This window comes from Chenopodium album, chromosome 18 (genome assembly GCF_948465745.1).
Source record: "Chenopodium album chromosome 18, dcCheAlbu1.1, whole genome shotgun sequence".
NCBI classification, from domain to species: Eukaryota; Viridiplantae; Streptophyta; class Magnoliopsida; order Caryophyllales; family Amaranthaceae; genus Chenopodium; species Chenopodium album.
The window spans coordinates 4,332,435-4,345,539 of NC_137851.1; the positions used below are offsets into that span (position 1 = coordinate 4,332,435).

At 34.2% G+C, this 13,105-nt stretch overlaps 1 protein-coding gene across 1 annotated transcript; it reads left to right on the top strand.

The window, feature by feature from the left end:
- Window positions 1-4,119: 4,119 nt before the first annotated feature.
- Window positions 4,120-8,520, top strand: LOC145591243 (putative inactive ATP-dependent zinc metalloprotease FTSHI 3, chloroplastic). The gene is made up of 4 exons (XM_081647646.1): window positions 4,120-5,503; window positions 6,700-7,023; window positions 7,583-7,883; window positions 8,232-8,520. Exons 1-4 carry the CDS (start codon window positions 4,463-4,465, stop codon window positions 8,432-8,434), a joined length of 1,869 nt encoding a protein of 622 aa, XP_081503772.1. The 5' UTR covers window positions 4,120-4,462; the 3' UTR covers window positions 8,435-8,520.
- Window positions 8,521-13,105: the final 4,585 nt, after the last annotated feature.

Genomic DNA, 13,105 nt, shown 5'->3' on the forward strand with positions numbered 1-13,105 from the left:
TTCATCCGTTCAGGACCTGGGTAAGTGGCCAATGTGCAATTTTGCTTTGGAAGTGTTATACCCTGACAAAGCCTTATACTTCTGTAACTGTTATCTTTATATGATCTACTTGTTTCTTTACTTGGCCTCTGTCACACGGAAGATCTGCTGTTACTGCATCAATCCTCAGCTGTTTCTTAGCAGAGATATCAAAACTGGTGTAGCAAAATTGGGGCATCTTTACTTATGCTGTACAGGTGGTTTACTATGATGAAGACCTGATCCCACTGTCATGAATTTAACATCTTCATAAACCATGTCGTAAGCCTCCCTGGTCACCCTGAATATAAGGATTGATGGTGTCTGAAGCTTTGCATCATAACGTCAAGGAGGTGGAAGTGAAAGATCTTATGTTACGCCTTGACATATGAGGAGAAACCAAAAATGCTGCTGATGGTGTTTAGAAGCTTTTGGACTAATCAACAACCTTTTATGGGCCTGCCATGCAGTGAACGAGACCGCTCTTTTCCATTATTGACAGCATTTCAGATTTTGATGGTTTTGTTGGATGTACTGAGCATTCATACATTGAAGGTTTTGTTGTACCGATGTGAATGGCTCTCTTGCCAAAATTTTAGAGCTATAAGCCTATAACAACACAGGTCTTAACTCATTCTGCTGAATCCTGTTCAACTACTCTTATTTTGGAAGCGTGGTGCGATGGTATCATATTGGCAGTTTATAAAATTATAGATGTGAGTTGCATATTTATATTCGGTAAATTGATTGGTCTTCCTGATGTCAATGAGGCAAGTTTACTAAGTTACCACAGGTAACTTTTTCTGCTAATTTTCTTTCTTTTTTTTTTTTAAAAAAAAAAAATAAAATAACTAAATAAAATTTTCATCTAACTTAAGTTGCTTTGCTCTTTTGGTTTAACTTTGTCTCCAACTTATGTTGTTTTAATCTAAATGTACTTTATGATTTGGAGAGGTTGGTAACTAACCATCTGGTTGGTGCGTCTTTGATGTGTATGTTATGTACTTGTGTTCTTCTGTTCGTCCTGTTTGAAATACCTAGCTGGTAGTCATTAAATCTGAAACTATTGTGCCGTCATGTACAGATGAATTGTTTTTCTGTTTATTTATCCATATTTTAGTCCAGGATATGGTAAATTGAGAATACTTTCTTGATTTTGGGTGTCATTGCTAGCATATTAGTTAGTGATATTATTAGAATGGTGATATGAAGTTGGATAGCATTTTTACGCTGAACTTAGTTTCATCTTAATGTGTGGGTGTGGCCGTGGGTGTGGATTTTTAGATGTGGGTTGCTGTGTTGGTGTTCATTTTTTGTAGTCAATGGTTGATTCTTAGTTTCCAATTCTATCCTTGATTTTGAGGATTTTTTCTGCCCAATATCGTTTGTTTGCCTTCTTCCAACAGTATATTTAGCCATTAAAATGGATCTCATTTTTTCTTTTAGTAAGTATTTATGTTCCTTTAGTTACCTTCTTACCTACAAGCAGATAACAATCAAGATGTTTACTACAGTATCCATCTAAGGTTCTTCCCAACTCTTGTAGTCTTATCTAATTGGACTGGATGACCTTAGCTTTTGCTTTGTAATGTCTGGCAGTCTGCAGAAGAATGTCTAATTAGTTATCAGATAGAATACTTTAGTAATGATTGTCGATTACTACCTACAAAAGGCACACCATGCGGTTTAGCCGTTTAGGTGATTACTACTAAAAAACTGCTGCTGTTTTTTCAATTAAATCAACAGACTAACATAGGATTTGCTTATGAGATCATGGGTCAATTGGAAACTACATATTTCTTCGTATTGCATTTAGGTGATGTTGATTTAATGCTATTTTTTTAGCAGATGCTAATGTCATGCATTTTTTGCAGGTTGTGAATCACATTGCAGCAGGTCATGAAGTACTTTTGCCTTGCCAGAAGGTAGAGACGATTTATGCCTATATAGCTAATAGGAAAACTTACTATCCTTATATTTTCACATGAATGGGTGTACTTGATTATTGACATATCTGTCATCTGTGTCACTCCCTCACAATTTCTTTTATTATGAACCCTTTCCTGTCCTTGAGGTTGCATTTAAATGGTTGATCTGGCTGGTCACCCACTCTGCAAACTAGGGCCTTTCCTTTTCCCTCTCTTGTTCATCCTGATAAAGTGACAGTGGTTTCGTACATACACTTCAGAGGATAATGCATTCTGATCTTTTGCCGGATGTTTTATACAACAAAGCGTCTGCCACATTATGAACTGGAGTTATGTTCTGCTTCAGTTACAAAAAGTTTACTTCCTAGTTGCATCACTCCCCCTTGTCAGCTTATCTCAGTAAGGGGACCTGGCCGGAAATCTTCTTATATACTCCATTCACAAGATAAATGAGTTCTTTCAAAAGTAAAAAGGTGGGGGCTTTTGTGATGCATTTTTGAGAGAGCAGCCACATAAAGTTATGTACAACATGAGATTTCAGAGCATAGGCAGAAAGTCTGGGTTTTGCTCGCTAAAGGGGCTCCTGTATATATTGCTGGTTCATCTGCCAAAATGTTTCCTGATGTTGTATTGACTTTTTGAGGAAATCATTACGAAAAAAGTGGTGTTCCAGAGGAAGCTGCTGTGAAATGGTTTACAGCATTGGAGAAAGCTGGTCGAGTGATTGGTACTATGTTAAAGGGTGGTTCTGACTTCTGTATGTTACATGCTCGACTAGTTAGTGCTCGACTAGTGAGGGTCTGTTAGATGTTAAAGGATGGTTCTACCATGTGTTATGGACCATGTATTCTTGGTGCTCATATGCTATATATTAGGATAAGAGCTCCTTAAGATGCAGGAAACACATATAATTAGCCGCTGAGAAAAAATCAGATATTTATAGTACCATGCAAAAATGCATGAATTAAGTGAAAATTAATAAATCCTATGGTTTTGTTCATTTACATTTTTTTTTTTCTACTTCTATAGTTCTATTTATTTCATAAAGCTACTAATTTTAAGGCTCCCAAACTAATTTATTGGAATTTGGAACCACCAACACACAAACTAAATAAGAGCATCCACGGTAGTTAGCTATATGCCTTGCCACCTCATTGATCTCCAAGCTACAAAATTTAAATTACATCCTCTACAATAGTAAGCTACATCCTTTTGTAATAAGTAAATTATAAAAAAAATTTAAAAAAAAAAAACCAAATATTAAACAAATCAATGTATGTGTGTTGGGTGGATAGAGTTATGTAGTTTGGTTTAACTATAAGAAGTTGTAGCTCCACAATGGCTAGCATGTAGCTAGCAATTATTTATAAATTGTTAGCAGGTCTTTGCACAACCATAATGGATGCTCTTAGATTCCTTCATGGTACTTATCTTCTTATCAAATTAAATAGGTTTAGCTTTAGGCCTTCTCATGAGAGAAATTCCTAATATATCAGAAGAAAAAATAAAAACAGACTAGAGTTATTACAAACATCCATATCCATACTACCACATACTAAATGACCCACATTAGCTATCCAATCCGCTGCGCGATTTGCCTCTTGGTAGACGTGTTGGATACTCCAATTGCGAAACTGAGAAAGGAGAGAAAACGAGTGTCTTTGATAATATGCTCAATCTTTCAAGGTATTGCCCAAATGTCTATTATTGAGTTGATGACTAATAGGTTATCACCTTCAATTTCAATGTTTTGAATATCACATTGAAAAGCTAGTTAGACTCCTTTATGAAGAGACGTAACTTCCGCCAAAATACTTTGGTGTTGCCGAGGTCGAATGTAGATGCCTTGATAAGTGCTCCAGTGCTATCTTTAATAATGATTTCCGCTGCTGATGATTTGTTACTAACCAAACCGTCGAAATTGAGTTTGAAAAAGTTGTTAAGAGGCGTCTTTCAAAAAGTCTTTTAAAGATTACCCGTATTTCATACAGTTGTGATTTTTTGACGTGTGTACTTTATAAACTCCAACATCTAAATTGATTCCAAAATAAACTGATATAATTTCATTATATAGCATGATATTTTTCCAAAATATAAAATAAAAATTTACAACTCCACATGAGAATATGAGATCCGTCCCAAACTTAGGCTCCTTAGATTTTCACCATATAACCAATCACCAAAACCATACAAAAGGGGTTTAAGTCGAAAACTATTCTTATCTATGATATCCCAATCATCCCCCAAAGGTTGAAGCAACTTCTTCTGTTCTACACAATCCCACCTCTTCAATCTTCAGGAGCATTATATTATTCGAGGTAGAATTAATTTCATATCTCCCTTTATTTCTTCACCTATACTGCTGAAGAAGCTCAATTTTTATGGTTGCTTTTTTTTGGATTTAAGCTTGATTATTACTCTGATTAACAGTATAAAGAATTGGGTTTTACAATTGATTGCCGATTATAATTTTGATGGGTCAATTTCAGTAGCAATTTCACATTTACATATTAAAAATGTCATCTTTTTGCCTGGTTTCTAGTTGTGGAGTAGTGGGTAATCCCAGAAATTATAAATTTCATGCTGTTAGAGCCAAGTCTTTTGATAGCTGTATATGTAGATCTTATTCTGTATTTCCCAATTATGGTTGTGCTTCTTTTTATTCAATGAAGCCTCAAATTTATAGGAATTTGTTGCCTGAGGTTGTTTGTTGTAGTAAAGTAAGGTCAATTAGTGATAGAACTAGTAAAAATAAAGATGCCCTTTTGGAGAATAGGGAGTTTTTTGATGTAAAGAGGAGGTTTTCGTTACGATTGCGGCCGAGGTTGAGGTTGAGGTTGTTGTCATTAAGATTGAAAAGGGTTTCAGTTAGATCAACGTTGAATGGTTTTGGGATGTTTTTGAGAAAGCATATGAAGAAGGTTACCCTTGCCACTTCAATTTCCTTTGCTTTAGGAGTTTGTTATTTGTTTGTGAAGTTAATGTCGATTCCATCACCTAAAGTTGTTCCTTATTCGGACTTGGTAATGAGCATTCAAACCGGGTCTGCCTCGAAAGTTCTTTTCGAAGAAGGGTCTCGCCGGATATACTACAATACTAAGGCTCCTAATGTTGAATCTCCTCAATCAGAGGAAGAGAATTCAGGTTTGGAGAATGATCAAGCTGAGAATGTAGTTGGTGGAGTTGCTGCCGTGGCTGGGGTTACCACTGAAGTTAGTACCACAGGTGTGCCTGCAAAAGGCACTAGGAAAAAATCTGCTGCTCCTGAGTGGCAGTATGCTACAAGAAAGGTTGATAATGACGAAAGCTTTCTGCTAGGTTTGATGAGAGAAAAGGGAATTACATACAGTTCAGCTCCTCAATCAGCACTAATGTCATTCAGGAGTATATTACTCACTATCTTGACATTGTGGATTCCACTGGCTCCGTTAATGTGGCTGCTGTATCGACAACTTTATGCTTCTAATGGTCCTGCGAAGAAACGAAAGCCTAGTAATCAGGCTGTTAGCTTTGATGATGTGGAAGGTGTTGATACTGCAAAAGTTGAGCTCCTGGAGGTATGCTATCTTTCCTTCCACCTTGTAAAATTAGATGCACTCATAAGACAGAAACATGTTTACTCTGATTTACTGTTCCATATTGTCTTTGTTTAGCCTTCTTTGAAGGCAGTGAATGTAGTGATAGATGTTGATTATTGAAATTAGGCAACCACCTAAGGCTTTTGTGAATAAATACTTGCTCAGATTTTAGAATCAGAGGCTTTGGCAATATAAGGTAATTTGAGGGTATGGGACAACCGGGCAGCTTCTTTTTTTTGGAAGTTCATGGTGGCCAGTATGTGAGATGAGCATGTTCATCTTTATCAAGTAGATTTCAAGACCAGGAGCTGCCAGTTTTTTTATGTTCAAATCACGGCTGATTTATTCTCATCAAAAGGATTTCTTTGCATGAGCAATCCTGTAGACTAGAATAGAGTTTTAGTCTTCTAGAGACATAAAAAGACCTGTAACTGGTTGGCTGTAGCTATGCTCCTAAACCGTATGGTGAATGGCATCTTAAGTTGATGTCTGGACCTTGCTTTGGGATAACTCATGGATCTTAGCATCCTATAGCTCTTGTTACTCTGACAACTCATTTGTAGGCGCCTAGGCGGTAATAGATGGTGGTAATTGTGATGAGCTACTTTTGTCTAAAAAATCCTATGCCACTGTACATAATAATGCAATTCTACCCTCAAACATGTAGTGCTCTTCATATATTTTCAGTACTTTCATTACTGCTCTAGTGGTGGTTGTCATGGAAATTTGAGAAGAAATTACCAAAGGGTGGAGTTGTGTTTTGATGGCCATCAGAATGCGACTTTGCAAAACTACATTTTACATACAAATGTGTGAATAGCTAATGTTGAAGATCAAAGTTTAGTTGGTTGACTTTTTTCCTTTGCAAAGATTTTCTAAGAAAGACTTATTGTGTGGAGGTTGGAAAGCAATTATGTTTTGCTGTGTGCCTGCAAACCCCTCTAATGAGACTTCTCTAAGCCATATGGGAATGTTTATGCAAAGTAGAATTTAAGGGAAAAGGAAAATATCTAGACATAAATCTAAGATATTTGGGAATGTTACTGCGAGGGTAGCTATATGGGAATGTTTTATGTCTAGAAAATATAGCCATCTTGTTTGGGTTCAGCAATATCTTAACTCAAGTCAAAACCATCATCGACCTCTCATTAGTACAATAATTTTTTTCTTTGTAGATAGTATTGTGCCTTCAAGGTGCTATCAATTACAACAAATTAGGAGCAAGGTTACCGCGAGGTGTTCTGCTGGTAGGTCCTCCTGGAACTGGAAAAACCTTGCTAGCCCGTGCTGTGGCAGGCGAAGCTGGTGTACCATTCTTCTCTGTATCTGCCAGTGAATTTGTTGAGTTGTTTGTCGGGAGAGGAGCTGCACGTATTAGAGAACTTTTCAGTGTTGCAAGGAAATGTGCTCCATCAATTATATTCATTGATGAACTTGATGCTGTTGGAGGAAGGCGGGGTAGAAGTTTCAATGATGAACGTGATCAGACACTCAACCAGGTAACTTTATCTTGCATATAAATATTGGTGCATCTTGTTGAAAGCTCCATAATCCCCCCCTCCCCCCCCCCACAACCCAAAAAAAAAAAAAAAAAAAAAAAAAAAAAAAAAAAACAGATAGAAAATAAAAAGAAAGAAAACACATGGTGAGCCTTAGTTCTTTTCATTGTACTTGGTTATTCTTCCTTAAGAGTTCCTTCATCATGTAAGCTTTATTGATTTATCATTTATGTGGATGGCTTTGTTTGTTTAGCCCCTGATATCTTTTGATGTCTGCTCTTTTTTTTTTTGGTTTATCATCTTCCCCACCCCGATTTTTTTTCACAGCATTCAATACATGATGTGAAAACTTCACTGTGTTATCTATGTACTGTATGTAGGCTAATTAACCTACTATGTAATTCCTGGTTTCTCATAGTTGCTTGTTTATTTCGACTGTTTATATGCCTATCTGAGGTCCATTGGATGTGTTGGAGTTTTTTACCACTTACCCTGTGTATTAGACTGAGAGTTGGGTTTTTTTTTTTTTTTTTTTTTTTTTTTTTTTTTTTACTGGCAGTTGCTGACAGAAATGGATGGGTTTGAGTCAGATACAAAGGTGATTGTTATTGCTGCAACAAACAGACCTGAAGCATTAGATCAGGCTCTTTGTCGTCCTGGTCGCTTCTCAAGGAAAGTTCTTGTAGGAGAGCCAGATGAAGAAGGGAGGAAAAAGATACTGGCTGTGCATTTAAGAAATATTCCTCTTGAGGAAGATAAACAGCTTATCTGCAACCTTGTTGCATCCCTCACCCAAGGCCTTGTTGGTGCTGATCTTGCCAACATTGTCAATGAAGCTGCATTACTTGCTGCGCGCAGAGGTAAGAATCTCAGCTATATGCCTATATGTGATGCAGTTTACACGCTTTAGCTAAACATTCATTAACTCTACACACCCTACCCCCCTCCCCCCCAAACCATCCTCCCATTTTTTTTGTCTGCAACTCCACATGTGCACAAGTCACAAGAGGACTTTACCTCCTAAGGAAGCCAGCATATCATGTACCCTTGTTTCCGCTTCATGTGACTTCAGAAATTTTCCTTCGGTTTACAATATGATCTGTATTTACCAAATACAGAATCTGAACATTCATTTTAGTTTTTCAAATCATCTTGCTGATGTTTAAATTGGATTTTAATATTTTTGAACTTTATTTGTTTGTAAACAGGTGGAGAAGCAGTTTCAAGAGAAGATATAATGGAGGGCATAGAAAGAGCAAAGTTCGGGATCAACAATAAGCAACCAACCGCGAGTGTAATCAGCAAGGAGCTTGGTAAATTATTCCCCTGGATGCCATCTATTATGGGAAAATCTGATCCAAAAACTGAAGGAACTCAGGGGCCACTAGGTTATCAAACATTAAGCTCATGATACCACTATTCTTTCTTCTTTTTTTTTTTGGTAATGGTTATATTTTTTGCCACATTTACTTTAAAAAATGAAGGTTCTCTGTTACAGTCTTACAGCAGAAAATTTGGCTCTTTTCTGTAATTAGTTTAGAGGTAAGCCAGGCTATTAGTGGATTAGGCTGGCCCAGGCCCATATGGCCTCAACTTGGATAGCATCATAGCAAGCCAGGGCCCTTACTTGGCCCAGTGAAAGAGATTGATGGATTCCGGGCTTTGTTTCAAAAACTTACTCGGACCGATGCCCTTTTAAGGCCTGGCCTGGTATTTTCGGCCTTATTTAGCAACATTTTGACAATCAATGGCAAATCTGTATGTCTGCGAACTTCAGTGAGTACTCAAAGCTTATTAATAGAACGAACATTCGAGTCATGTAATATGTAATGACAAGTGATTCGATAAAGTAGTAAGGAAGTTGTTTCACCTTAGTTAGATCTCATGCTTATAAGCTTAAGAACGCAACAACATTTATTGAGAGAGTTGTGTCTGGTTAGAGTTCCAACCTAGCTTAGATTAAAAGTCTGTTCTCTTCAGTTTAATTTCAGTTCTGTTTAATTCAGCTCAGCTCTAATCAGTTCAGCTCAGTTTTTAATTTCCTTTTCTCATAAACATTTCATTTCAGCTCCATTCAGTTCAGCTCAACTCGGCTCCAATTAGCTCAATTCAGCTCAGTTCAATAAATTAGAATAGGCCCTAAATCTAGTAAGCTTTGCATTACCGGGAAATTACTGTAGAATAAATACTGAAAGTAACATCTAGAAATTCTGATGCAGAATTGTCAGTGACTCCCAGCTGTAATTGCATGATCTTAGTCCCCCACAATCAACTAGTTCATAATACTGAAAATTCAAATGCAGACAAATATCAAGGACCATCCTAGTCACAAACTACTCATACTTCACTTTTTCTTCCATTACATGAGGAATCGGACAAGCAATTAGGAAACCATTACCTACTGTAATTGTTACTGTAGTATTGTTGCAAATTTTCTTGATTTATTAACTTTGACTCTTACTTTATTTATGGTTGATTGTGTTCTATACTTCTATTTGATTGGTTTAATAATATAGTTGGATGTGATTTTCAAATTTGGTTAAACTTTGACCATAAGATTTTAAATTTATATTCAAGTTAGTTTTTATACTTCGTATGTGAAATTTTCATAATCATGGAATTAATTATATTTAGGGGTGAGTAAACATCATAAAAATATATGGTGTGAACACAATCAAAAGTGATTTTTTTTGGTATTTAGGAGAGCCACAGAGGGCGGAGATGAGAATCGATCCCATGATTTTCTGGAATCGAAAGGGAGGCTCTAACTGAGAGTTAAAAACAAAAGTTCATGGTCAATATTTATGCTGTACCACTTCAAAGTTCAAACACAAAAAATCAAAATTAAAAATAAAAATTGTTGCAAAGTTTAAAAAATGTGTAATGAACATGGTAAGACAACTCAAAAAATAGAACAAAATCCAGGTTGTAGGGAGATTTATATGCCATTAATTTTGGGCCGTCTATTTTCTGTCATGCTGTGCGGCCTTTAATCTCTTCACAACCGATATTCAAGGACGAACGTTGATTACTATGTCAATATTATTTCTTTTCCTAGATTTTTCAGTAAATTTAAGAAATTTCATTATTCATTAACTTCCCAAAATTAGAAAACAACAATGACTACCTAAGGCAAAGGCTACCATCATCAACTAGAGCAAAACTATAGCTATAGTCGAATATGACCTTGTTGAATTTTTTTTTTTTTTTTGAATAATTGTGTAATGAAATTAGCATTCTTTGTCTCATAAGTAATAACATAATGTTCATTTCAATTAGAGGTAGCAATTTAAACTTATAAAATCATAGGGGTAATTAGGTGAGCAAATATTAGAGCGAGTTCTTTTCACTTGATTTTCATAAAGGTAAGCTTATTAGACCTTATTAAAGCTTATTCCATATTTTAGTTGTAATCTGAAATTAAATAACCTTTATTATAATTTATTTTTCAAATATGTTTAAATCCGAAATAAGTGAAAATAAGGTTAACAAAACAAGTCTTTATTGAAGTTTGTATTACAGAGTAGTAAAGATTCATGTGGCATGTCCAATCAAGGAACAGGTATTCCATCAAAAAGGTAAAAGTACAACTTACAAGTACCAATAAGTTGTGAATTACTCCAAATTAAAGTAACCATAATATATGTGATGGAATGGAATATAAAACATTGAATACCTAAATAAGTCGGTATCATGAGAGTAAGTGATTAAGTGGTTTGAGCTCCTTTTTTATTTTTAGGAGATTCTGGGTTCAATTCCCATCACTCACCCGTATGGCTCTCCAAACACCAAAAAAAAAAAAAAAAAATGTTAACGGAAGTTTTAATTACAACTTGAAAGAAACGATTATTTGAAATAAAAAAATTAGCAAATCATCAAATCTGAATGCAAACACTCCTACTGTATAGTGGAAAGAAAACCTATGATTATGAGGGGTATAGAAGAAATAAAAAATTAACAAGTTGCAATCTAACTACTTGGACCATGGAGCAACAAAATCAATAATGTATTACGTACGTACGTGGTCACGAATAATTAATATAGATAGTAAAGATTACTACGAGTAGATAACATATTTTATATAGTGGGACGTGGGATTAACGATCGTCAGTCAACTAATCACTCATGACATGACATGACTAATTATATATTTATATGACATACAATCACTAAAAGAATATACGGAGTACTACATATATACTCCCTATGACCCTATGTGTTTGTTGTTATTTCTTATATATGCTATCAAGATATTTTAGAAAAATTGTTAGCAATGTAAACTTTTTTTTTTTTTAATTTTTATTTTATTAAATATGATATCATAAGACTTTTGGTGCAGTGTTTATTGAGACTCATTTGGTAAAAAAAAACAAAAAAAAAAAAAAAAAAAAAAACACATAAAAAATGAAAATTATTTACGATAATGTCATGTTAAATTATTGAATTTTATCACTTGATGATAAACAAAATTAGAGATTAAATAAGATTTTAAATAATTAAAATGTTCGTAAAAAAAAAATAAAAAAATTAAAGTGAGATATTTGAACCGTAACTTAAAAAAAAAAAATGAAAATACAATGAAGCATGCTTGGCGGACAAAAATTCTAAAAAAATAGAGCAGTGAATGAAGGTTGAACGTTGAATAAACTTAAGGTCATAGTCATACGAAATTAAAGATAGTCATAAAATAAAATGTAAGGGTGTATCTTAGTCAGCACCACATGCAATTAACTTAATGTTTATCTTTTTTAATTAATTGAGTTTTAAGTTTGAAGTTGAAGTTGAAGTTGAAGGGTTGTCACTTTGTTTTGCCAATTTGACAACTCTCCCTAATTAGTTGCAAGTCGGTGTTTCTTTTTTCAATTCTTTGCATACTAACCGACCAACATTATTTATTACGCGGTACTTTCAGTACGATTCAAGAAAGAGTCTTTTTGTTTATTTACCGAGTATTTATTTATTATTATTTAAATTTTTAAATTTTATTAACGGATGCAATTTAGTAGGTTTTTTACTTGTGACTCTTTAACCTATACATTATTTAGGCCTTGTTCACTTTACCTTAAAAAAAAATAATATTTAGTAAAAACAATTTCAGTTCATTAGAATTAATTTCAATTTAGTAAAAATAAGTTCAGTTCAGCAAAATTAAGTTCACTTTAGTAAAAATAATTTAAGTTCAGCAAAAATAATTTCATTTCAGTTAAATATTTTTAGTTCAGCAAAAATAAGGTGAAGTGAACGGGGCCTTAGAGAGTGATGGATAACTCAAGTGATTAGAGTTTCCCTCCCACTTTTAAGCGATTCTGGGATCGATTCTCATCACTCGCTCTTATGACTCTCTAAACACACACACACACACACACACAAAGGTATGCATTATTAAATACACGGAGCCTGTTCTCTTCATCTTAAAAAAAATATTAAGTAAATATAATTTCAGTTCAGTAAAATTAATTTCAGTTCAGTAAAAATAAGTTCATTTCACTAAAATTCAGTTTTTTTAAAGAAGAATTATAATAGAAAATCAGTAAAAATAATTTCAGTTCAACAAAAATAATTTCAGTTCAGCAAAAATAAGGTGAAGAGAACGGAGCCTAAGTGTTAACTGAAAAAATGTTGTAATTTTACGAAACAAAAAATGAAGTACATTATACTCGTACTAGTTAAAAAGGAGTAATTATGGAAATATTGAGCCCTAACTGTAAGCTTGTAAATTCTCAATTTAGATTTGGTAAATATAGAATGATTCTCTTTTTCTTTAGTAGACTAATTGCGTTACTAATGAATCTTTTATCTTTAGTAAATCCATTAAAACAAGTTGTAAAAGTTAGGTAAGAGATCAAACTTTAATTATGGTAATCAACATGTAAATTTGTGATTCATACACTTATAAAGATAATAATCGGTAAAACTATTTCCAACATTATGTATATATTTCCATGTACTGTATAAAATATTAAAATGTGATACTTGTATTAGTTTGTTTCCATTTATTAAGGTGTGAAAATTGTTTCCATGTAAATGCCAAATCAATGTGATTTTATACAATAAATTGAAATCTCATGAGTTTTTATAGACA